This window comes from Carcharodon carcharias, chromosome 13, assembly GCF_017639515.1.
Source record: "Carcharodon carcharias isolate sCarCar2 chromosome 13, sCarCar2.pri, whole genome shotgun sequence".
NCBI classification, from domain to species: Eukaryota; Metazoa; Chordata; class Chondrichthyes; order Lamniformes; family Lamnidae; genus Carcharodon; species Carcharodon carcharias.
The window spans coordinates 28991986-29019900 of NC_054479.1; the positions used below are offsets into that span (position 1 = coordinate 28991986).

At 44.2% G+C, this 27915-nt stretch overlaps 1 protein-coding gene across 1 annotated transcript in view; it reads right to left on the reverse strand.

The window, feature by feature from the left end:
- Positions 1 to 27915, reverse strand: part of LOC121286224 (ABC transporter B family member 1-like) — a 196929-nt gene that overhangs the window by 24265 nt on the left and 144749 nt on the right. The window contains exon 18 of the mRNA XM_041203246.1: positions 1314 to 1430. Within this exon, the coding sequence (XP_041059180.1) occupies positions 1314 to 1430 (117 nt within the window). The remainder of the gene's footprint in view (positions 1 to 1313; positions 1431 to 27915) is intronic.

Genomic DNA, 27915 nt, shown 5'->3' on the forward strand with positions numbered 1-27915 from the left:
ACTGGCTCGAAACCATTATCTACAGTAAAAATGCACAGTGAACTAAAAAGTAGAACAATGATGTTGATTTAACACATCTGAATTATTTAACGTTTTGAAAAACTTGAGCGATTTAATTACCAAAATAACTGACCAGTGCAGGAATCTTTGCAGAGGTCAGCAAAGAGAATCTGTGCAGAAGCCAAGCCCTCTTTTTTACGGCACTAGCCACCATATTCTGGTAAGTGCTTACAGGTTCCCACACTCCTCTGTATGAGTGAATGGGAGAGAATAGGCATAGGGCCAAATGGGTGTGTGTGTAGGTAAGTGGGCAGGTGGGTGAAGTAAGTTGTTAGGGTGGCAGCTGGGTAGGATGGTAGGTGGGCAAGGTGGGTAGGGTAGGTGAGTAGGATGATAGGTGGGTAGTCAGTTCAGGGGCTATTCAGATTGGTTTGGGGGGGTGGGGGGGGGGGGTGTTCTGTTGGATATTTACCCAGGAATTAGGCTAGGATGTTTCTCTCGAACATTTCCTGGGTAACTCTCCAGGTAAGTTGGAACTATCTGACATCTCAGAGTCTAACTCGAAGTCTGAGATTTTTCCTGAAGGTCCCGAGGAGCAAGGGAATTGCCCATTGGAAGTTAAAACTTTCCAGGCAATTCCCACAAAGTTATTGTTTTGGGACTTCCACAGGGTCCCAAAGCGCAACTTGGGGGCTACATCCAGTCTCCAACAATCCACTGCCTAGAAGATCTGGGCCATTATAATGGAAGCCATGGTATTGAATAAAAATTAAATAAAATTTTGGAGAATTTTTTTGATTGATAAGTTGCTTGTGTTTGCAGGAGCTGTGGTGGTTGGACTTGTTAAAAATACACTAGTTTGCTATCTTGTACATTGGTGCTAATTGGGATGGGAACCTTGGTTAATAACAAGCTCTTGCCAGGTTCGGTTGATGATTATCACTATTGTCAAAACTTCAGCAAGCCCTTCAATGTGTTCATTACCTTTTTAGGCTGTAATGTTGGGCAGTTGTAGAACTTTAACTGTGACTGAATCAGGAATAGGTGAATACCTTGGTACATCCTCCCTAGTACTGAGTTAACATGGAAGCAGAACTGTTACAAAGCTTTTTTAAAGGCTTATAATTATTTCAGAACATGGCATATAGTAGAAAGTGTTCAATAATATTTCACACATCTACAGCATTACAATATGACTAATGTAAAATATTACCACTGGGGATGGTTCACAGTTGAAATTCTAAAGCAGAAAGCTATTCTAAGGCAGCTATGAAAATAAATGCATCAGCTGCTAAGTTTGTACTAAAACTAACCTCATCAAGTAGCAACAGCACAGGATCCATAACAAGAGCCCGGGCGATAGCTATCCTCTGCTTTTGGCCTCCCGAAAGTCTGATTCCACGCTCTCCTACAATTGTATCATATCCATTCTGTGGGGTATAAAGGAACAAAACAAAAGTTATTGCTGATAATTGCTCCACAACTCCAATAATAATGGCCAAGAAAAGCAGCACTATACATTTAAATGAAACTTCTTGCAGTGAATGACGATTCTGAGAAGCTTCTCCTGAACTTGAATTTTGGTTCCATGTATACTGAGAAATGTGATCATGTTTGAACATGAAAGTGAGTGTTGGAAATCTAGAATCAGGCTGTCATTTTATTAACTAACAGATCTCTATCTCTTCAGTACCAATTTACTGCTCTCTGGGGCATCACAGTCAAGGCTGACACAATCTACATCCAATGCCTGCATAAACACTTCTTCCAGTTAATAAGCTACCTTCTCCTACAACCTCCTGAGCTTCCAAAATTCACACTTGACCACAGATATCCTGTTCAGCACCAAGTAACATTACCATCTTAATCACATCCCACATCCACTGTCTTAACACTATCCTCAAATACGTGGCCAATCTGTTCATGGCCTAATTACATCCAATCCTTGCAATCTCCTCCAGTTTTATATCATAGCATCTGCTCTGCAGTCCCCAAAGTCTAGTCTCCTACACATCCCCTTCCCCTGACCCTCCTGGTGCTTCTCCATATGTAGCAGAACCAATGGTCCTACTCTCCAGAATTCCCTCCATAAACCCCTTTTACTTCCTACTTCTTACCCTGTCCTTACAAATGTCTCCTTAAAGCCTTTTTTTGTCTTAACACTTCCATTCTTGCTCAATGTCTGTATAATACAACAGTGACTACACTTTAGCACTTTGAGACACCATTGGGTCATTCCAGAAATGCAAGTGTTTCTTTCTTCTTGTGTGTGTGTGTATATATATATATATATGTAGAGCCTTGACACATTTTATTATAGTAAAGGCAATATACAAGTGCAATCTCATGAGGAATAAGCACACTGGCTAATGTTTCTTCCCCTCTCAAACTGGGGCTGCTGAGGCCAACTACAACTGCCAACCTGACAGATTCATTTCATGCTTGGTGTTGCTAACTCAACATAAATCAGGGATTGAGTCTAGCATGCTACATCTAATTGGAAATCACTTTTGACATAAATAGTCATGATTTACAATTCCTCACTTTTCACTTGTCTAATCTTTTAGAATATATGATACGTGTTTATTTTTCTAAGTTCCCAAAGAACAATTCTAGAAAACAAAATCTTCATGCAGCTTGTTCCCCAAAGGAAAATGCAGTGTCCTATCCATACAATGAGGACAAAACACCTTTCCCTTTTATGGTCTCAGTTTCTTCACATCCAGTGGGTCATAGTGTGCTACCTGTCTGTGCTCCGGTGCTGCATTCATCAGCTCTGAGGGTTGATGAAAGATTAAGAGGCCTTGGTGTGGTGCGATGATCTTGGCTGTTTTAGCTTCATTTTTTTTTCCCCAGCGGAGCTAACCTTCATTGCTGTAGTAATACTGAATACAGAATTGCTGTAACTCTTCCCACTTCTAGCCCTAAAGCCAACTTGGCTTCAATTTTCCCAAGTTTCCCTTTTTAATTAGGGGTGTGGGGTTTGTTGGCAGCACGATGTTGGTTAGACAGTGGAGTGGGTTGCACTGTATCTATAATGTTTAGCAATAAACAGGGATCAGAGGCTGTATGGGCCTCCATTTTGAGGTTTTGCAGCTATAATTTATTTAATGAAATGACCAATATGCAGGTACGTGCTAACGCAACCTACACGTATAAAGAGAACAGACATCATCAAAGGCCAGTAGAGAATCCCAAGATTAGAAAAGAAGTTATTCAATTTAAAGAGGATGCAATATTATGGGCACAGAAAACAAGTAGGTCCAAGAGTTAGGCAAAATATAATAAACTGCTCTATATCATGAGCGGCCAGAGACAGGGGTTGGGTGTTGGATGGTGAACAAAGGGCCAGGCTTAGAAGTGGGAAAGAATGTTAAAAAGTAAATTAAAATCAGTAAACGTTTATAAGGAATCAGAATTTTTTTTTAATAACACATACTTGTACATAGCACATAATGCATGCGTGAAACTAGGGGAAGAACTTTCTTCCCATCGGTTGGGAGTGGGCGGGCACGCAGCTGGTCACCGCCTGTGATCAGCTATGTGCCGCCATTTTACATGGGCAGGCCAATTAAGGCCCACCCAGTGTGACGCGCACCAGGAAGCGCTCAGCACTACTTGTGCGGGCGGAAGGGAGGAGGAAGGTTAGGTGCCCACGCTCTTTCGCGCACAGAAATCTCCCTGAGGCTGCCTCAGGGAGGTTAAGAAAAACCATAAAGATGTGAAAAATAAAAAAAATTAAATTATTCATTGTCTCCTCATGTCACATTGTTACATGAGCTGGAGCATGTTTATGAATTTTCATTAAACATTTTATTAAATTAGTAAACCCTTCATGAAACTTCTTCCACCCGTGGATGAGTTTCCATGAAAAATGTGAAGGCCGCCTGGGATCTTTGCCTGCCCGCCAACCTTAAGGTTGGATGGGCAGTCTTGACAAGTGCTTCAATTAGCCAACTCTGGTGCGCGCCCGCTGAACTGAAGATCAGGATGATCCCTGGTGACGTCGGGTAGCACGCCCAACGTCACCGCACATGACTTTATGCGTTGGTGTGCGGGGCCCACCCCTGCACCCTGACTTGAAGATTTTGCCCTTGGTGTAGGTGAATCTGACAGGCAAGTGTGACATTATAACTGAAAACTCCTATTACAATGCTACCTATAGGCAAAGTTGCAAATACAGGTCATATTTACATCAGTGAAGTTCATAAGGTTTTAAATGAAACATTTGCCCCATGTTCCAAATTCAATCTCTAATAGAAATCATTCTGTCTACTGAAAACTGTATACATAATATTGTAGTACATTCCTTAATAACTCCAATAAGCAGAAAATTTAACTAAATTACATACATAACTGAAACATTAATGAATAATAGGGGTATTCTTCTAAAAAGTCAGCATTAGTCATTTTGTTTTCAAGAGAAAAAACTTCTATTGACAGACATTACTGTAGTCGGCAGCATGGGCATGGCTGTTTTTTCCCCCCAAATGTCCCCAATAACTCAGTTGGTCGATGTTTTACCATACAAATTAGGAAGGACACAGAGTCAATCTGAACCTAAGATACTCACAACCTTAAAATAAATTCCAGCCCAGTTACACTGAATAGCATAAGTGGGTTTGCTGGAGTTGAGACTTTTTTATTGGATTCTCAATTTTCCGAAATGCCAATGGCTAATAGCAGATTCAGGTGTCTCATAATCAAATCACAGTTCGAACTCAAATATTATTTGAACTGCAGTAACTGAAGTTTTATTTTGCTGCATTGAAAATGGAAATAGCATAGTTCAACATATTATAAAGTACATTTATGCAATCGCACTTTATTTGTTAAAGAACTGATGTGCCATCATCTTCTATTTTAGTGACAAAATTCAGCAGAGGAATATAGAGATGAGTCAAGATAACTAAAAATTATAAATCCAGCAGAAAAATACCAGTAAATGTTAAAAAAAACTGTGATTAATTTTTTTTTGTTACACTTAGCCTGCTGGTCAGAAGTTTGAATGCTCAATGTGGTTTGATTCAGCCTGTCTGGTATTCATTTAATAACAATGGACATGTTTTGCTTTTAACTAGTAGGTACTTAAAAACAACACATGGTTTCCATTAACTATTCATTTTGTCTGGAATCTATAAGGAAAAATAGATGATCACTGTAAGGATAAAGAGAGAATGCTGTACATGGTATTATGAAGACAACTAAAAAAGAAATAAGGAGGGAGAAGATTAAATATGAGGGTAAACTATCCAGTAATATAAAAGAAAATTGCAAAAGTTTTTTTAGACATATAAAAGGTAAGAGAGGGACAAAAGTGGACATTGGACCGCTGGAAAATGACGCTGGAGAAGTAGTAATGGGAAACAAAGAAATGACGGAGGAACTGAATAGGTACTTTGCATCAGTCTTCACAATGGAAGACACGAGTGACATCCCCAACGTTGAAGAGAGTCAGGGGGCAGAGGTGAGTATGGTGGCCATTACCAAGGAGAAGGTGCTAGGAAAACTGAAAGGTGTGAAGGTGGATAAATCACCTGGACCAGATGGATTACACCCCAGAGTTCTGAAGGAGATAGCTGAAGAGATAGTGGAGGCGTTAGTGGTGATCTTTTAGGAATCACTTGAGTCAGGGAGGGTCCCAGAGGACTGGAAAATGGCTAATGTAACCCCCCTGTTTAAGAAGGGAGTGAGACAAAAGACGGGAAATTACAGGCCAATTAGCCTGACCTCGGTTGTTGGTAAGACTTTAGAGTCCATTATTAAGGATGAGATTTCCGAATACTTGGAAGTGCATGGTAAAATCGGGCAAAGTCAGCGTGGCTTCATCAAGGGGAGGTCATGCCTGACAAATCTGTTAGAATTCTTTGAGGAGGTAATGAGTAGGTTAGACATAGGAGAGCCAATGGATGTTATCTACTTGGACTTCCAGAAGGCCTTTGACAAGGTGCCGCACAGGAGGCTGCTCAGTAAGATAAGAGCCCATGATGTTAGAGGCAAGGTATTAGCATGGATAGAAGATTGGCTGTCTGGCAGGAGGCAGAGAGTGTGGATAAGGGGGTCCTTCTCAGGATGGCGGCCGGTGACTAGTGGAGTTCCACAGGGGTCAGTGTTGGGACCACAACTTTTCACTTTATAAATTAATGATCTAGATGAAGGAACTGAGGGCATCCTGGCTAAGTTTGCAGATGATACAAAGATAGGTGGAGGGACGGGTAGTATTGAGGAGGCGGGGTGGCTGCAGAAGGATTTGGACAGGTTAGGAGAATGGGCAAAGAAATGGCAGATGGAATACAACATGGGGAAGTGTGAGGTCATGCACTTTGGTAGAAAGAATAGAGGCATAGACTATTTTCTAAATGGGGAGAGAATTCAGAAATCTGGAGTGCAAAGGGACTTGGGAGCCCTAGTCCAGGATTCTCTTAAGGTTAACTTGCAGGTTGAGTCGGTAGTTAGGAAGGCAAATGCAATGTTGGCATTTATTTCGAGAGGACTAGAATATAAAAGCAGGGATGTGCTGCTGAGGCTTTATAAGGCTCTGGTCAGACCACATTTAGAATATTGTGAGCAATTTTGGGCCCCGTATCTCAGAAAGGATGTGCTGGCCCTGGAGAGGGTCCAGAGGAGGTTCACAAGAATGATCCCAGGAATGAAAGGCTTAACATTTGAGGAACGTTTGAGGACTCTGGGTCTATACTCGATGGAGTTTAGAAGGATGAGGGGGAGATCTGATTGAAACTTACAGAATACTGAAAGGCCTGGATAGAGTGGACGCGGGAAGATGTTTCCATTAGTAGGAGAGACTAGGACAAAAGGGCACAGCCTCAGAGTAAAGGGAAGACCTTTTAGAACAGAGATGAGGAGAAACTTCTTTAGCCAGAGAGTGGTGAATCTATGCAATTCATTGCCAGAGAAGGCTGTGGAGGCCAGGTCATTGAGTGTATTTAAGACCGAGATAGATAGGTTCTTGATTGGTAAGGGGATCAAAGGTTACGGGGAGAAGGCGGGAGAATGGGGTTGAGAAACTTATCAGCCATGATTGAATGGCGGAGCAAACTCGATGGGCCGATTGGCCTAATTTCTCCTCCTATGTCTTATGGTCTTAAGACAAAAGTAATGAGACAAAAGGAATGATATTAAGATTACTATCCAAACTGAATGCACAATAATTACAAAATGATGAACATTGTGCTGTTTCAAGTACGACGAGATACAAAATTAACATTTTTTCTCAAAAAATGTTTGCCGTATGCCAATTTTTGTTAATACATGAGATTATGGGGTAATTTTGTAGAGGTGCTTAAAATTAGGAAGGGGTGGATGGAATAGGGAGAATCAGACTGTTTCCAGTGGTTAAGAAATCTCGAATAAGGAAACAAGATTAAATGTAAAAGACTTGGGCCATGGAACAAGAGAAACACTTTCATTTGTAAAAACACAATTGAGAGGTTGTGGAATGAACCACCAGAGCTAAGGATTCAAGCAGAGGCCACGTCAACTTGCAAGAATATATCAGAAGGGTTGTTAAAGAAAAGGGGATAAAAGGATATGTAAAAAGAGTGGATGCATTGTATTAAGAATCCTGCCTGTATAGAGAATTTTAATAAAAGCACACGGTTAGTTCTAATAAAAGTTACAACACGTGAACAGGCTATGTAATTAATTCTCCACATAGTAAATGTTCATCAAGAACTTTTTTTCATACCAACTGTTTTCTGCTCAGCAACGGTTTGCACATCATTCCTGTCAAGCTGATGGTAAACTAGACAGTGTAGTAAATAAATACAACCTCCCTTTTTTTTAATAATACCTTTTAAATGACTAACTTTGAAACCTAAAAACTCTTCCTAATCATGGAATGGAAAGTTTTTCACAGGCCTCTATTGGCATTACAACATGTATTTTTGGTATATTTTACCACTAACTAGTTATTTTTGTATCAACATTAATAATAGTGTGTTTTGTACAAACTCCTTGATTAAAATCTCCAAACTGAAAATTTGCTAAAAATTTTCCAAGAAGACGGTGGCTTTTTTGTTTAATACAAAAAAGGAACTGCTGTGCTCTGAGCAATGGGTGGCTTGGCAATATCGTCCAAATGTAGTTTGAAATTCTTTTTAAAATCAAATCCATAAAATTTCAATTTACAACTGACATCATTAATATTCAATTTATACCTGTTACAGCTTGTTCAAATTTTGTCCTTAGCCACAAAACCCATGCTAAGTTCTTCAAAGACAATTTCTTCAGGTTTCTGAAGTCTAACCAGCAGGTATTAACTTGTAGCTCTTGGTCCTTCTTCAATTATTCCCGACATAAATAGCTCTCTGTAACCACTACCACAGCTTGTTCATTGTGAACACCATTTCTTATTTCATGTCAAACACTTCCATTCCCTTTGCCTCTCTGGAAAGATCATGCATGTCCAAGACTTGAACACTTCTTCCTTATCTGGGGTGATTCTTCCAGTATGATTTTTCCAGTACTAATCTCACTTCAGCACAAAATACGAGAAAAAACCTGCTGCCTCTACAAGTAATCCTTCTCTCATCTTTAGCCTCTGACAACTGTGCACCCCTCCCCTTATCTCTACTTTGGCAATACATCTCTGGTCAATGCTACTTTGAACGGTTTCTTTTTCCTTCCAAACTCAAAAACACCAATTTGCACACACTTGCAACATCACTATAATGTTGAAATCAAAACCCATTTGACATTCTTCTGGTTCAAAACTATTCCATAGGTTTCAGTCTTGAAAAAGAATAATGAGTCTAGAGATAAAGGAATGGATGAAGGTTTCAGATATGCTGAAGTAGGGCTGGAGCTGGGTGATCTTATTATGTTGGAGGTAGGTGTTCTTGGAGATTGAGTAAATACAGAGTCACTCACCTGGGTCAAATGTGATGCCCTCCTCTCCTTCCTCAACCTCTGCACTGAGCAACTCCTCATCCTTGGTGATTTCAATCTTCATCTCAGCTCCCTTGCCCACTCTCCTCTAAATTCATTAAATTCTTACCTAACACTTTCCCTCTATATAAACTCTCCTAACCCATTCTCACAGCCATTGGCTGGATCTTTCCATCTCTCATTGTCTCTTTTACTCCCGTAGTCTTTATGGCAGAAAAGGCCATTTCCACCACTTCCTCAAATCCCTCAGCAGCCACATCTCCAGCCCCTCCTTTTATGAATATGTAATTTCACGATTCAAATGTATACAATTTCTGGTTATGGGAAATTAATTTTTAAATGCAAGGTAAGTAGAAAACCTTGAATTTGAGAGACTGGTAAATAAAACCTAGAGAAAATACAATTCAAAGGATGACTGATGTTTACTTAAAGGAATTAGAGTTAGATGGCTGAAAACAGTAAATAATAGGTGGCCCCTTTCTGAGTCTTGGTAGAAATGAGGTGTCTACAGTTGTCTTCATAAGAGGTTTAAATTATTCATGTGGATCCCACATCAAAGAAATGTTTGAAAGGGAAGTATTTAAAGTATCGATATACTTTTCAAATCAAAGGATGGATTTGAAAATTGTGGATGATTGGTTTGAATCTTTATCTGGGACATTCCAGATGTACCACATTGCCATGGGGACAGACTGCAGGAAGGCAGTCTTTTGTGTTAGATTTATCTGTGTGCTTTTTCTCACAGAAACGGCAGTCAGCTTGGAAGACTATGAAAAGGCAGTAGTATATCTGCTGGCAGCCAGAACAAGGAGCAAAGAGGCCATTAGGAACCAGGAGTGTTCCTGATCTAGAGTCACTAAGCAAGATTGCGAGTGGAGCCCATGCTCAAAATGAAAAGTCCAAATTCATGAGGAATTAAAATTGTCAGAGCTGCCTCGTAAAGCTAGTGGGAGAGTTTGATGGTGGAATCTTCGCAGAGAAAGTGAATGAATTCTGGAAGTCTAAGTGCCAGACTGAGAAACTGACAAGAATCAAAGTGATTTCCTGAAAACTGTGGCACATCTTGGTTTGCTCCAGGAGAATTGTAGTACAATAATCCTCAAGATTCTGGAAAGAATAGATGGAACTCTTGACTTGAATTAGAAACAGAATGGGAAATGTTTTTTTCAGATTTTTAGGTTTAAATCATAAGGGCTTACAAAATATACTGTTAAGTTAATAAGGTTCGCTTTATTTAATTATTGTACAGTAAAAGTTTTTGTTTAAAACATGAAATCTTGTAGTAAAACTTGCAGTTAATAATGGGGAGGTCAAATTTCTTTTTAAAAGTTAATAGTCTCCCTCATGATCATAACATCTGTAACTTCCCTGAACTTTTATCTCTTCAAATTCTTTGTTCCCCTGACTGGCATTTTGAACAGTTTCACCTTTCAGCCAGCTAGGTTCCAGGCTCCAGGATTATCCACTTAAGTGAGGCATGAACTCATAACCTTTTGATTCAGAGATGAAAATGTTACAACTGAGCAAAGGCTGACACCTGAATCAATCCAGAGTCAATACCTATTCTGATCCAGGAGAGAAGCAGTTCAAGGCATCCTGATGCATATCTTGGGTTCCTCACTGCATGGAGTGAGAGGCAACTGGACGTCCATTGTATTTTTTAAATCCTGGTATTAATTTAAATGTTGGGAGAGTGAGGAAGCAGCCACCTATCCATCCGCTGAAAGATGCAAGTGTAAAATCATGCCTTTGGGGAAGCAGAATTCCAGTTCAAGCCAGGCTGTATAAACAAGGTACTTCCATGCTGGAACCAACACAACAAACACTGGTTTTGGACCAGTAGCTGTAGCATAATACACCCTTAGTTATCCAAGATTGTGGAATCTGTTTTGCGGTGATGTAGTACTTAATCTCTAAATTGCCAAATCACATCACATTACACAAAATGTTATATTTTTTGCAATTAGTTGTACTGATGATTTTCCAGACTCTATTCATTTTCTCACATGGAACACTAGTGTAAAGTGTCAACTAAGCAACACTACCTTTACTCCATTATTGTTGCACCATGTGAGACCAGAATAGTAGAAGGCGAACTAGATGAAGTGTAGTCTCCTTTCATGCAACAACTCCAAGGTTCCCCTCTGCAATTGCCATGTGGTGATTAGCGCATCAATTGCGCATTAAGATTTTAATGCCCTTAACTTTGTAATTGCACGGGTTTATCAAAAACTTGGGGCTTTAAGGACCAGGTTTTGGCTACCAAGACGGGTAGCTCAATTCGTGAAATTTTCTGACTCACCGGACCTGCCTCAGTAAAGAGCGTCCCAAATTGCGAGATTTTCGCTCTGCGGGTGTGTGTAGGATCAAGTTGGGCCCGCCGACCCCAGAAACAGATGCTAGGAAGACATGGGGACGGGCAAGTGTAGAGGCAGGCTGGTTAGAAGGTCCGCCTCATTTCTGTGCGACTTAATCCCAGTTTTTTTAGAAAATTTCAGTCCCTTTAGCCCTCACCTCTCACACCCACTCACAGCCCCTCATACCCCCATGCCAACTCAATGCCAGATCGCCCAACATCCACCATGGGCATACTAACGGCCTGTCAATCAAAGCAGCCCAGCAGAGCTTTTTTTAAAACAATCTGACAGCTGCTGCCAGTTTCCTTTTATAGTTTAAAGAGTGGGGGGATTTAAAAAAATACTTCAGATCATGACAGTTAACAGAACTTATCTGCCCCTTTAAGAGTGTTCACATCTACTCCATCAATTTGTGACTCCCACACTGAGGGATAAGGCCCTTGTAACAGCCAAAATGGGGTATATTTGAACACAACAAAAAGTTCAAATTGCCCTGCTGAGTAAGAATCTCTCTCCTGTGTGATTCACATTCCACTCCCTTTACCCTAACCCCTTAAGCTCCTTAAGGAGCTTGTTAAGGGGCAAGCACAAAGTAGAATCAAGTTTTCAAAGGTTTCTCGGGTGGGCCCACCCAGTCTTGTGTACTTCAGCGCAAAGTTGCCGGGTTCGTCGTGCAGCCTGAATAACTTAATTTGTTGTGGTCTTTTAAATAGATCTATGTGGCCAACCAGCACCAGCATGAGCGCTGGTTCTACCTGGTCATGCAAGACCACCGTACGCCTCTTCCTACTTCAGAGGAGGTGCCTGATTGAATTGGCATTGTAGTGGCATACAGCAACATGGCTACCATCTGCCTTTGACGCTGGCATTGGGGAGGCAGCTTCTGCCTCCAAGAGACATTCGGCATCTCTAATCGGGTGCTGAGTTCACCTCTTAGAAATTAGGCCATTTAACTTTAAAAATTACATCGCAATAGCAATGCAGCTTAGGCGCCAGATTGGAACCTAGAACTCACCTGAGTGCACGCATTGAAAATCCAGCCCCGGGTTTAAAATCTGCTCTCTTAGTTAAATAATTTGTTTTACGCTACTTCTCAATTTTTTTCTGTGGATGCAGATGTTGATTATAGAAGGCAATTTTTACAAATAGGGAGTTGAAGCATCATGAAAGACTTGCATATGGTTATAGTGCTGTCAGGTTGTGATCATTTGTGCTCTTTAACAAGCTAATCACTGTATCTGTGTCTCAATGTAACATGATACCACAGAAAATTACTTTGTGAGGAGTAGATTAAATGAGACCTATCTTGTCTTAGAAAAGGATTTAAAAAAAATTACTTCAAATACTAGAAGCTAAGTAAAGCACAACATGTAGTTCAATAAACTATGAGCTGGACATTTTTTTGTGTAAGCAACTTGACAACAATGCACTCACTGATGTCATAACACATACCAACTGTTTGAAAGGGTATTAGGATTGTATTCTAGATTTTATAGGATTAACAAGAAATTATCAAATATCATTTCCACAATGATTTGCCAACCTAAAAGCATGTAAAACATAATGAATGCTAAGTTGGACAAAACTTTCCATCGCCTCCAAGTGTTGAGCATTTCCCTGTTAAAATGTATTTATAACAGCATTTGCACGAAGATCGAATAATAATTTTTACAAATCATTTTAAATAGCAAACACAACAACTTGTATTTATACACCATCTTTAACATAATATCCCAAGGTTTTTGACATCAAGTCACATGGGAAGATATTAGGGAGGATGGCCAAAAAAGAGGTGGCGTGCCTTAAAGGTAAAAAAAGAGACATAGAGTTGGAGAGGTTTAAGGAAGAAATTCCAGAGCTTAGGGGCAAGGCAGCTGAAGGCACAGCCACCAATGGTGGGGTAATTAAAATTGAGGATTCTCAAGAGGCCAGAATTAGATGAGTACAGTTATCTCAGAGGGTTGTGGGGCTGGAGGAGATTACTGAGATGGGGAGGGGCGATGCCATGGAGGGACTTGAAAACAAGGATGAGAAGTTTTCTTTCCCCAATCGACACATTGCTTAATTGGAAGCCATTGTAGGTCAGCAAGCACAGTGGTGATGGGTGAATAGGATTTGGTGCAAGCTACAGCACAGGGAGTAAAACATTTAGTCAAGTTCAATGAGGGCTGAACGTGGGAAACCAGCTAGAAGTGCATTAGTGTAGTCAATCTAGGGGTAACAAAAACATGGATGAGCATTTCAGCAGCAATGGGTTGAGGCAGGAGCAGAGTCAGAGTCAGGTAACGTTATGGAGATGGAAATAGGCAGTCCTACTGAAGGCTTGGATGAGAGAGTGGAAGCTCGTCTAAGAATCAAATATGACACCAAGTTTGTAATCAGTCTGGTTCAGCTTCAGACAGTTGCCAGGGAGAAGGATGGAGTTGGTTGCTTAGGAACTGAGTTTGTAGTGGGACTATAGACAATGGCTTTGGTCTTCCAAATATTTAATTGAAGCAAATTTCTACTTGCCCAGTAATTAACATCGAACAGACTGAAAAGTTAGCATAAGTGGAGGAGTCGATGGAGGTGGTAGAGGTGAATTAGAGATGGTTATCATCAGCAAACTTATGAAAACTGATGATGCAAGGGGCAGCATGTAGATAAGAAATAGGAGGGGGCCAAGGTTACTTCCTTGGGGGACTCCAGCGGTAAACAGGAAGAGAAGCCATTGCAAGTGATTCTCTGGCAAGGATTACATAGATGAGAAAGGAACCAGGCGGGTGTGGTGCTGCCCGGGGAGATGACAATAAAGAGGTGTTGGACGAGGGTGGCGTGATCAAAGGCTGTAGACAGTTTGACAAGGATGAGGAAGGATAGGTTATCATTGTTACAGTCAAATGCTGCGCCATTTGTGACTTTGATAAGTGCCATTTTGGTCCTGTGTCAGAGTGAAAATCTGAACTGAATTGAAACATGGAGCTCCAGTGAAGAAGGGCATGGATTTGGCAGCCGACAGCGCATTCAAGAACTTTGAGAAGGAAAGGGAAGTTGGGGGTGGGGTTAGTTTGCAAAGATGGTGGGATGAGGGGTTTTTTTGATGTGAGGGTTTGCGAGGGCAAATTTGAAGGAGAATGACAATACCTGAATATCAGATAATGAGGACCAGGAGGAGAAGTTGGGTGGTCAGTAGTTTAGTGGGGATAGGGTCAAGGCAGCAGGAGGCAGGTCTCATAGACAAGATATGCTCAGGGAGGGTACGAAGGGAGATTAAAGAGAAACTAGACAACAATGCAACCTCAGGGCTAGAGCAGGGGGGATGCCTTGAAGGAAATTTACCTGGCGGATGAGGAAACGGGGGTGAAGAGGTAGAGGCAGCTGATCAGATGGTCACAATCTTAGTGACAAAGAAGTCCATGCTTTTCTCACACGTTGTTGGGGATGAGGATGGAGGAGACAGGGGACAATGTTTAATTATCAAAGTATCATAGTAGTTAATCATTCAAATGAGCAGTGCAAATTTTAGCTTAAAAGTGCACTTTTGTTCTGTGTGGACATTTTCAGGCACAATCTGTAATTGCTTTGACAAAAGTATGGTTTATAGGAAAGATTATCGGTGCAAATTTTAATGTGTTTTTGCTGAGATGCCAAATAATAACCTATCTGGCAACAATCACGAAGTGTACATTGTGGTAAAGCATAGTAACCGACTTAAGCCATGCATGCTATTTAATTCATAGTTTATACATGCAGTATGTCTGCAATAAACCCTTCTCAGAATTAAAGATATGTCCTTGTGATCAACGAATCAAATTAAAAAATGTCTGTACTCCTGAGACAAAGTCAGAGGTGACAATGATGAGATGAAAGATGACAAGTTCAGGATAAGACACCAGACTACACTATCAGAGTTGAAGTTTTATTCAATGAAAAATGAATTAAGGCTGAAAGGCACCAAAGATTTGTTTTGAACACAGAGCACATCTTTCAATAATAAACATTAGCTCTTAAAAATGACTTGTTGCCAAAAGTGTTGCTCCATAGGTATTGTATTACAATATTGAAAGCTTAATTATAATATATCAGCTATTTCTCCAAACAATATGGAAGTCATCTTCTAACAGAGCCCACATGATTGCAATCTGAAGAAACATGACCCTCACCTTTCTCTCACACACACGCGCACATGCACTATTAAATTTCCATTGAAAAGGGGTGACCCATGCACTGGGATTTTTCAATGCTTTCCACAGTTAATCTATGTCCCACAAATTTATTGCAACAATGAGTTGTGAATTTAACTGAAATAGCTTGCATCTCAAATAACTGAAAATCTTGTGACTGCTAGGTATGCCAACACAGGCTATCAAGCCATTGAAAATTGTCTAAATCAATTTTCTATTTTTCTCACTGGTTAAGAATTTGGCTTTGTGTTTCCTTTTTCTAATTTATTTTCTTCTGCAAATTCTATTATGTGGAATTTTACTATCCAATTCTAATTTTCTTTCCAATCACATCCAGTTAAAAAACTTAACACAAAGTTCTACATGACCTTAAACTAAAAAAACACAATAATGATAATTTTCCGAAATAATCTGAAATGCAGAATGAATAAGATTGTAAGAAACAAGAGCAGAAGTAGACCATTTGGCCTCTCCAGCCTGCTCTGCAATTCAAAAAGATCATGGCTGATCTGATTATGGCCTTAACCCCACTTTCCTGTCTGCCCCCCATAACCCTTAACTCCTTTGTCAATCAAAAAGCTGTCAAACTCAGCCTTGAATATATTCTACAACCGTGCCTCCACCGGCCTCTGTAGAAGGGAATTCCAAAGACTAACAATCCTCTGAAAGGAGAAATTCCTCCGTCTCTCCATTTTAAGTGAGAGGCCCCCAGTGTACCCCTTAGTTCTAGATTTCCCCACGAGAGAAAACATTGTCTTAGGGCGGAATCGTCCCAGATTTGCACTAAGTGCAGCGGTGGGCAGGAAAAAAGTCGTTTTATCCGCTGGCTGCCACGCTGTGTTGCCCCATTCCCAGCACATCCCGCCTCACTAATAATGCATTCACAGGAAACACTCAGGCTCACTGGTGGGCAGGCTCAGATTTGCTTGCCATGCCATGACCTCAGCGCTTCCTCACTATGGGTGCCATATTTAAAGCATACCAGGACACATCCCTACTTCATGTCTACAGACCAGGATTGCTTCAGGTGACAGATGGCCCTGAAAGTGAAGATGACGGCAGCCCCCAAATTTAGTGACGCCTCACTGGGGCGCCTGCTGAATGCAGTGGAAAGCCGCCGCGATGTCCATCAGAGCCACCAATCCAGCCTGAGGTGGTGGCAGTGATGGTCAGTGCTACTGGAGCACAGAGGAGGTCAGTATCCAATGCAGGAAGAGAAAGAATGCTCTCATCTGTTCCACCAGACTAAGTCACCACCTCGTCACTCAACTCACAGACTCATAAGCCCATCGCACATCCACAGGGATCTTACACCTCAAGGGACAAAATCACTAACTCTCTCACAAACCCTCTCATCTCCATCAGGCTCATATCCTCCGGAGCTCGTGTCCTCATCCTGTCCATAGATCCACTCATCACACAAACAATCCACGCAGTGCCATGTGTCCTGCTCACACTCTATTTGTTTTCATGCAGGAGAAGCTGGCTCACAACAGCAGGGAGATATCCCAAACCAGTGGGGTGGAGTGCCCCAAATTAGGCCTTTCCGTGTGCCATTGTGCTGGCTGGTGAGGATGTGGGCCATGCCTGTGATGACAGTGAGGTCAGCAGCGCTCACCCAAGTGAAGATCCTGCACCACATTATCCCTCTCCCAACACAACTGTGAGTGCTCTCTCTCCTGCTTTTGACTGTGCTGCCATGCACTAATTATCCCTACTTTGGCTCACAGGAAGCTCTGCCAAGGGCCCAATGTCCTCCGCCAGCTAGTCCCTCAGTTCCATCAGGTCCTCACCTCCAGCGAAGAGCACACCTCCTCCACTGAAGAGCTGGAAATAAGCAGCCTGGAAGGCCCATCACAGCATTTACCCACACCCTCCACCAGCGTGGAGACACACATCAGTGCAACCTGGATCCAGAGGAGGCTCGGGCTCACAATCTGGTGGTCACTGCATGGACGCATGTCTGCAGAAAGGGGAGGCAGGTTCAGCCGAGCTACCCGACACTCGGAGGACCGCTGGAGAGGAGGCATTTGTGAGATCAGAGTCAGATGACAAACCTCTGGATTCGGCCTTCCAACTCATCATGGAGAGTCTGCAGACGGCAGGGGAATATCACACAGAGCAGTTGGAAGCCCTCAGCAAGTGGCATGTGGTTCAGAGGACCGCATGCACCCATTCTGATGAAGTGGTGCCCACATGTGCAAGTATGGAGGTCTCCATGGGAAGAATGGCAGATGCATGGAGGCCCTGGTCCAGCAGAATGCAGAAATGTGCGCACACCTGCACTCCATCCCAGTAGCCATGGACAAGGTCAAGTGGCAATGCAATAGGGAAACAGGGCATCTCGACATCCCTCCTGGTGCTCCTTCCTTTCAAGGGGTCAGGCCAGGGCCCTCAGCCATCCAAAGGGTGGAGGAGCAACAGCTGGACACCCCTGGGTCATCCACTCAGGAACCTCAAAGGCTGTCCATTCCTTCAGAGTTCCTTTTGCCTGTGACCCTTTCAACCTTGTCCTCTGTCACCACATGGGGAGCAGTTGACCCACAGGAAAACAACCAAAGCAAGCCGGGGCCCTCGAGGCCTTGGCTCTCCAGAGGGCGCACACCGAAGTCATCAGAGATAACAGGTCAACCATTGCACAGGCTGTCTCCACCCCTGCTGCAGATGTCAGGGCAGCATTTAGAAGAATTAAGAAATTCTGATCACAGTTGGCTGCATGGTTGAATGCATTTTGTCACTTTATAATCTGAAAATATATTCACTTCCACTCAGTAATGTGTAATATTGTCTTTCAGCTTCATTGACAGGCTTCACGAGCCCTCCCACTGCATTTCCCGCCTCTCACAGTTCAGCTGCAGGTAGCCCACAACACTCAAGAAGCTTGACACTGGCCATGACAAAGCAGCCCGCTTGACTGGCGCCACATCAACGAACATTCACTCCCTCCACCACCGACGCACAGTTTCAGCAGTGTACCATCTACAAGATGCACTGCAGGAATTCTCTAAGGCTCCTTAGACAGCACCTTCCAAACCCACAACCACTACCATTTGGAAGGACAATGGCACAGATAGATGGTAACACCATCACCTGGAAGTTCCACTCCAAGTCACTCACCACCCTGACTTGGAAATATATCATCGTTCCTTCACTGTCACTGGGTCAAAATCCTGGAACTCTTTTCCTCAAGAACTGTGTGTGTGTGCCTACACCACATGGACTGCAGCAGTTCAAAAAGGCAGCTCATCGCCTTCTCAAGGGCAACTAGGGATGGGCAATAAATACTGGCCCAACCAGCGAAGCCCACACTCCATGAATGAATATTAAAAAAAAAGCTGGACCACGAGTGATTTTGGAGGGAAAAGTGTGTGTATGGCAGGGTCTTTCGGAGCTTCGTGTAAACACATTCCCACGCATGCGGAGCCTCCATCCATCAAACATCTTACTGTTCCGAGCATTTTTCACGCTGCCTGCTGGGGTTCTCTTGCAGTTGTCCATCTGAGCTGACCTTCAGCTTGGCCCATCCACTGATTGCACTCCCATACAGCACTTCTGCCCGTCCAACATATGGCTCCGCTCACTTTCAATTACGACGTAGACAAGTTTTTAATCAGCTCTCCTGTCCCTTCCCCTCCCCCAGTCCCCATGACCTTTCCTCATCACTGTTGATTCGCTGGCATCACCTTCTGCCTGCCCACCGTTACCTACCAACCTGAACCCTTTTCTTTCCAGGATGTCCAGGTGAATGTGCATGTTCCCTATCTTCCCAAGAATCCCACCCCCCATTCACATGGACCTCCCCAATCTCCTCCTTCCCACCCCCAGGTCTGCTGGCAAGTCTCCACCAACTAAACTCTCACTGTCTCTTCTACCACCACTGACACACCCTCAAACTCCCATTCTTCCGGCTCCCTCTGCCCCCTCTCCTACTCATCATTTCCTCCTACCACACCCACTTCAGTTCACTCCCAAGTGGCAATCATCGATTCCACAGACACCTTGAAAATTCACTCAAACATCTCTCGCCCCTTACTCCATCCTCCACCCGGAATACCTGCCCCTCTCTGAACTCCGTCCTCGCCCCGCATACCTCTCCCAGCCACCTTCCCTCACCCCAAACTCCCTCCCTTGCACCTTCTTCCCCATTTGCTGCATTCTTGCCTGCCACACTCTCCTCTCCCCATAATCCCGCCTCCCAATCTCCCCCCGGCCCCCTGAATCCTTCATTCCCGCCCCTGTCCTTCCCTGTACACCTTCCTCCCAGTCACAGCTAGACCTCTCTCTCCCACATCCCCCTCCCCAATCCAACTTTCCCTCCCACTCACAGCTACACCTTCCTCTCCACCCCCACCCTCGCCGATCATCTGTGGCCGCCCACGGCCAGGACCACGATATTCTGAAACAGACCCGAGACAAAATGGAGACCTCCCACATTCTGTGAGCTGCTTTGCGGCGGAACCACGTCCATGAGAATCCACCCAGCAGGCGATGCACGTGTTCCTCCAGAGCCCGGTAGCTATGGGGCTCCAGCATCTTCTGCTCCTTGGATGTCTGCGAGATGTGCAAGGCGCTAAAGTTAACTACTGACTTCTGCATGTTACACTTGCCCAGACGTGTTCTGGGCTGACGTGTTTTCCTGTCACCGTAATGGTAAATCTGGCGTGGGGGGACAATTTTGGTCGGTCCTTACGAAACATCCCATTACCGGATACAAATCGGGTTCCGCCAAGAGGGGCACCCTTGGATGATCCCACTATGCTTGCACGCTGGCTTGAAACTGATTTTTGGGCTACTTGCCATATTGTCGACCCCACCTGCCATGACACCCGACGCCAATGGGATGGAAAATTCCAGCCTTAGTATCTACCCTGTCAAGCCCTTTCAGAATCTTTAATATTTCAAAAAGATCACCTCTCATTCTTCTAAACTCCAGTGGATACAGACCTAACATGTCCAACCTTACCTCATAAGACAACCTCTTCATCCCAGGAATCAGCCTAGTGACTCTTCTCTGAACTGCTTCCAATGCAAGTGTATCCCTCCTTAAGTAAGGAGACCAAAAATGTACACAGTGCTACGGGTGCTGTCTCACCCATGCCCTGTGCAGATGGAGGAAGACTTCCCTACTTTTATCTCCATCCCCCTTGCAATAAAGGGCAACTATCCCTTCAGTCCATTTGCCTTCATAATTACTTGCTGTACACATATGCTAACTTTTTGAGATTCATGTATGAGGATGACCAAATATCTCTGTTACTGCACCATTCTGCAGTGTTGCTCCATTTAAATAATATCCATCCTTTCTATTCTTCCTGCCAAAGTAGACAACCTCACATTTTCCCCACATTATACGCCATCTGCCAAATTTTTGCCAACTAACTTAACCTACCTACATCCCTTTGCAGACCCTTTGTATCCTCCTCATGGCTTACGTTCCTATCTACCTTTGTATCAACAAAACATTTGGCTATAATAAAGTCAGTTCCTTCATCCAAGTCAATAATATAAATCATAAATATTGAGGCTACAGCACTGATTCAGTTTGCCAACCTGAAAATGACCCATATACCCCAACTCGGTTTCCTGTTAGTTAGCCAATCCTGTATCTATGCTAATATATCACCAACCCCCAACACCATGAGCTCTTATCTTCATGATAGTTATATTACTATTGATGATGTGGAACTATATAAATAGAAAAAGGATAGTAAAAGAAGGAGAGGTGGGGCTGAATAGGAAGGAAAAAGGGGATTTATGCATGGAGGCAGAAGGCATGGTCAAGGTACTAAATGAGCACTTTTCACATCTTTAATTATGACTTTGGCAGCATATTGTTCCTTGGTAAAGAGGAGGTAGTTGAGATACCGAATGAGTTAAAAACTGATAAAGAGGAGGTATTAGAAATTCTGACTTGTCCTTAGAAGTTGATAAGGCACCAGGACCAGATGAGATGCATTCAAAAAAATGGAGGGAAACAAGCGTAGAAATTGGGGAAGTGCTGGCAACTATTTTGTTGTATGGTTGGGTCTAGACAGGGGTTTTGGGGATTGTCTATTCTCCCAACGTACGCTGCTTGAGTCTGTAGTTTCTTAAAGCCAAAACTCTATTAGTAGCACATGGTTATACTTTTGGATCTTGAACTAAGGTTGGAGCTTCTCCTCCTTCCAGGTCACGCGTACTTCTCAGTCATGTGATTTAATATTATTACATCATCATCATCATATATGTTTCTGAGGTTAACCCTTTACAGCAAAAATCTTCCAATCCTGCTTAGATACAAGGGTGGTGCAAGACGAATAGAGATCTGCAAATGTTAAGCCCCTTTTCTACAAATGGTGCAAGGATAAACCCAGCACTAGAGGCCAGCAGGTTTAACCCGTGGTGGGAAACCTTTTAGATATAATAATCCAGGACAAAAGTAACAGTAACTTGGGACAAATGTGGATTAATTAAGGAAAGCTAGCATGATTGGAGAGACCAAACGTAAACTGGGCGATCGCTTTGCAGAACACCTGCGGTCTGTCCGCAAGAATGACCCAAACCTCCCTGTCGCTTGCCATTTTAACACTCCACCCTGCTCTCTTGCCCACATGTCTGTCCTTGGCCTGCTGCATTGTTCTAGTGAAGCCCAACCCAAACTGGAGGAACAGCACCTCATCTTCCGACTAGGCACTTTACAGCCTTCCAGACTGAATACTGAATTCAACAATTTTAGGTCTTGAGCTCCCTCCTCCATCCCCACCCCCTTTCTGTTTCTTCCCCCTTCCTTTTGTTTTTTTTCCCAATAATTTATATAGATTTTTCTTTTCCCACCTATTTCCATTATTTTTAAATCTTTTATGCTCCCCCACCCTCACTAGAGCTATACCTGGAGTGCCCCACCATCCATTCTTAATTAGCACATTCGTTTAGATAATATAACCAACTTCAACACCTGTGTGTTCTTTTGTCTGTGACATCTTTTGATGATCTGCTCCTATCCTAACACCACCGCCCCCCACTTCTCCCCCAACCACCCCTCCCCCCCACACCTTAAACCAGCTTATATTTCCCTCTCCTAGTAAAGAAAGATCAGTTCTGTTGAAGGGTCACGAGGACTCGAAACGCCAACTCTTTTCTTCTCCGCCGATGCTGCCAGACCTGCTGAGTTTGTCCAGGTAATTGTTTTTGTTATGGATTTTTAAGTGTTTTGTCACATTCTAACAATTAAGAACGCACGCATGCACCCACATGGTTCCTTTATTCCTTATTCTACACCAGAGGGCAATACATCTGGGACATAGCGCACACTACTGGCAAGCTTTTTTATATTACACTTCTTTTTAACTAAAATGTCTGTAGTAATTATAGTTTTGGGAAATGCAGGACTGTAGCTTTAAGAATAATTGTGTTGTAAGATCACATGATCTACGTAAACCAATGTGTAAACAGCACAGAGAAACTCTACAGGAGAGTGTTCTCCTTTAGTTATGGAGTTTGATGCAAACATGGAGTTGCTGTTGCTGTTTTGTAAATAAAGTTAAATGTTTCCACTAAGAAATGTTGTCTGAAGATCAACTCTATAACCATGTCTTTTTACAAAAAAGCATAAACGTTAAACACAAACATCATAGATCTAAAGGCAAAAAGGTGGGTTTAACTAACTTGATTTGAGTTTTGTCATGAGGTAACAGAGGGTTTATAAGGATAATGCAGTTGATGTGGTGATGTACATGGACTTCCAAAAGTTGTTTGATAAAGTGCAACATAACACATGAGCAAAATCAAAGCCAACGGAATAGGGACAGTAGCAGCATGGCTACAAAGTTGGCTGAGTAACTGGACATAGTGGTGAACAACTGTTTTTCCAACTTTTAAAAATATATTCCTTCATGGGATGTCGCTGGCTAGGCTAGCATTTTTATTGCCCATCCCTAATTGCCATTTAGAAGGTGGTAGTGAGCCAGCTTCTTGAACCACTGCAGTCCATGTGGCGTAGGTACACCCACAGTGCTGTTAGTGAGGGGGCTCCAGGATTGTGACCCAGCAGTGAAAGAGCAGTGATATAGTTCCAAGTCAGGGTGGTGTGTGGCTTGGAGGGGAACTTGCAGGTGGGGGGATTCCCATGCATCTGCTGCCCTTGTCTTTCTAGGTGATAGAGGTTGTGGGTTTGGAAGGTGCCGAAGAAGGATTCTTCATGAGTTGCTGAAGAAAGTTCCCTGGAGGTCAGTACTAGAACCACTGCTTTTTTTGATATTGTCATGAAATTATAGCTCTTTTTTTTTTGAAAAATGATTTTTAAAACCTTCAACTGACTGGAAATTCTGTAATTTAAAATGAGACAGAACAAACTGCTTTAAAATGCGAGGCTACCTTCCAAAGTGAAAATGAGAAAAGTAAACAAAGGCCCTCCAAGGGAGTGTGCACAGAGAGAGACGTTTCCGGTAATCTAAAAAACGTTGAAATTTAACACTATCTAAGCAAGATATTAAAAATGCGAAGTCCTGGATTTAATCAACTGTAATCTTTTTAAGACAATGGGGAACTGTCAGCCAGCCAGGATATACAACTGCACTCCACCCATGGGAAGCAGTGGCAGACGTGGTCAGTGCCAACGCTGCACTCAAGAGGTTGGCAATCCAGTGCAGAAAAAGGATGAATGATCTCATCTGTGTCGCCAGAGTAAGTCAACAACTCGTCACTCTCGATTCACACACACAAGACCATCGCAAGTTCTCTGGCATCTCACACACTGCCAGCTCAAGGGACATCACCAATCAATCTCTCTCACACACACATCTCCATCTGGCCTCATTTCCTGTGGAGATCACCTCCTCACCCCGTCCATGGATCCACTCAGCACATCTGCACACCTGGCATCCTTCTCATTTGGCCTGGCATGCGCCTTGCTCACACTCTCTCCATCTGCTTTTATGCAGGACAAAATCATGCACATTCAGCAGGAGAGGTCCCAGACTGGAGGTGGTGTGGCGGACATGAAGTCTTCACTCCATTCGAGAGTCATATGTTGGAGCTGGCTGGAGAGGACATGGGCCATTCCTGCGGTGACAGTGAGGTCATCAACAAGCATCCACATGAGGGATCCTGCATCACATCATCCCTCTGTCAACGCTACTCTGAGTCCACTGTTCTACAACGCTACTCTGAGTCCACTGTTCTATGTGTAATACGGCGGCCAAGCACTAATAATTCCACTTTCTCTCCTAGGCACATCTGCCACGTTGGCCTCAGGCAACCTTGACCCCGTCCCACAGGTGAGGACCCTGAAGGCAGCACCGTTGAAGACCTGTCATGCCGTTCACCCACCCCTTCCACCAGCACAGCAACACATATCTCAGTGGGACCTAGATGTAGAGCAGCTTCGGGATCACAATCAGGTGGGCACAGCACACAATCCGTCCCACAGCAGGCGGAGGCAGGCTCATCTGAGGTCGCCGGCACTCAGAGGCCTGCTGGAGGCAAGGAATCTGCTGAGTCCGTGTCAGATGATAAGCCTCGGGGCTCGGTCCTCAATCAGTTGTTGGAGTTGCAAAGACAATCACAGGAACATCAGGAAGGGATGTCTGGTGCACTCCTCAGATGGTAAGGGACAATGGAGGAGTCCGTCCGCCTTCAGTCTGAGGTGATAGCTCTAGCATGCGAATGCACCGAGGTCAACACTGGCAGGATGGCGGATGCCACGGAGACCTTGGTCCAGGACACCTGCCCTGCACTGCTGTGCAGGCTGAACTCCATCGCTCACAACATAGTTGGCCTCCAACAGCGTCAATGCGAGAGGGGTGCAGGGCAACTCGATCTCACTCCAGCTTCCCCTTCTCCTCAAGGAGTCAGCCGGGGACTGTCGGGCATCCATAGGGAGGAGCACAAGGAGCTTGACACTATGGGGCCATCCAGCCAGGTGACTCCAGGTATATCTGGCCAATCCAAATCCCCTCTTCCAGTGGCCCCATCATCTCCAGCTCCACAGGCTGAGGTGGGTGCACCTGGCCCAGAGCAGGATACCCAGAACAGGCCGGGGCCCATCAGGCCTTGGCCCTCCAGAGGGCATCCAAAGTCTCCACAGGCAACAGGCATAGCAGTCAGCAGGCTGCCTCCACCTCCGTTGTGGATATCGGGGGAGCAGCAAGATGTAGCAGCAGGGTTAGGAAGGTTAAGTAGATGTAGCTGCATCACATGGGCACAGGTGTTGGTCACTTGTACATTATGTTCACTATTTTAAATAAACTCCCAAGAATATCTCCTTGCCTATGGCTCCTTGTTCTGATGACCAGTGTTTGTTCCCTTAGATGTGAAATCTTGGTTCCTGCACAAGATAAAGGCAGGTGTCTCAATCCAGGGCCTCTTCCCTGTGCAGTGTGTAACCTTCAGACCAAAATGATGGCCCAGCTTCACACTCACTGGACACATTAGTGATGCCTGCACCTCGATGATGCTTGTCATTACTGCCAGAATGTCGTGGGCAGGCATCACAGAGTTCCATCATTCTCTCTGTGTGCACTCAGCACCTTTGAGGTGGGGTTGGACCCCCATCTCCTCAGCATGTGTCCAGTGATGGTGTGGTCCTGAAGGGATCAGGTGCTGAAGGCTGACAAAGGATCAGGTGCCTTTAAAGTTTCACAACCGTGTCTCCAAGATATGACCCTGATCACAGATACTCAAGTGAGCTGCCCTCAGCCAGACATTCACAGAGGCAATGTGAAGATCTATGGAATGTCCTCACTGCACATCATCATCATCATCCTCCTGGAATCTAGTGACTATTACAGCCTCTGCTGCGTCTCCAAGGCATGAGCCTGAGCACTGAGGGTATGTGCGCTGCCATCAGCCACACAGGAATCAAACTTGTACAGATGCAAGGTGAGGATGTCAGGACTGTCCTCACTGCATCTTTCGTCATCCTCCATGAGCCTTGCGGCTATTAGGGCCTTTCAAGCATGCCTGCCTCATCAGGCCAGTGCGATGGGCCTCATCATCGGCATCCTCGCCTTCAAGGACCTCACCATTATTATCCCCTTCTATGTCCTCCTCATTAGAGGCAACGTGCAATTCTTCCATCTCCTCCTCAGCTAGGTCCTCCCACTATTGCAATGCCAGGTGGTGTAGCTCACAGCAAACTACGATGATGCGCCCACTGCTAACTGTATTGCAGTGCTCCACCAGACCTATTAAGGCACCAAAACCTAATTTTCAAAATGCCTATCATTTGGTACACCAAAGTCCAGGCTGCGACATGAGCCTTGTTATACTGCCTCTCTGCTGCAGTCTGAGGCTGCTGCACGGACATCATTAGCCATGTCCTCTGTGGGTAGCCCTCGTCTCCGAGGAGTCAACCCTGCAGCCTCTGTGGACCCTGCAAACGTCAGGGATCTGAGACCTGCTAAGGCGGTAGGAGTCGTGGATGCTCTCTGGGAATTGTGCACAGATATTTAGGATATGTTTGGGTGGTCACAGAGCAGCTGAACATTCAGGGAGTGGAAGCCCTTGCGGTTGACTACTTGTTGCCACAGAGATCTAAGCACCAAGTGAGTGTAGTCTATTTCACCTTGGTCCTGTGGAAGGCGAGAGTTCTGCGCAAATCCCAGTGCTCTTGCTTCCTGGCTTTCCCATTCCTGGTCGAAACGCACAAAGTTGTGTGCCTTTGCGAATATGGCATCCATGACCTCCTGAATGCATGTGTATGTGGAGACTTGTGCTATCCCACAGAGGTCACCTGTGGAGCCCTGAAAGGAGCCACTGGAGTAAAAATTGAGCGCCACTGTCACATTCATGGCCACTGGCAGTGGATGCCCTCAATGTCCGAGTGGCAAAAGGTCCTGCAGCAGGTGTCACATGTGATCAACCAGTTCCCTAAACATGCAGAGTCTTCGACAACACTGGTTCTCAGTCATCTGTAGGAATGACAAGTGCCATCTATAGACCCTGGCAAGGCACCGACTGTTGACAGCTCACTGTGGATCTTCAGCTGCGTGCGTAGGAGGCCCTAGCACATGTTTATCTTGAGGGTGGTGCTCCTCCCATTCGTGAGCCAGGTGCCTCTGTCTCACTCTCCTCCTCTGCTCCTTGTAAGCCACGAGGCATGCCGCCAGGCTCCATGGTCCTGATGCTCTTCTCCTGCAGGATCAAAAGGGAGAGACACGTGGGTTAGGATACGTGTCTTAAGGACCTCTCTTGGTTAAGTCTCAAGGCCCCTTAATGCATGCCGGAGTGTGCTGGCCACCACTTGGATGGCAGCGTATAGTGCACTTCATGGCTGTCTGAAGCCCCACCCACCTCCACTTGACCGTTTGGCGGCAGCTTCAGCCACTGGACTGCTTGCTGTGCTCTCAGCTCAGGCATTCTCCTAACCCGCACTGCAAGGCTGTGCTGTCAGCCCATGAGGGATACTGGTCCAAACTTTAGTAAGCGCCTCCAGCCGTGACTGCGCCATGGCCACCCTTCGCAAGGGGGGTTCTACAACTTCTCCAGTTGTCCAATTGTTCTGCAGCCCC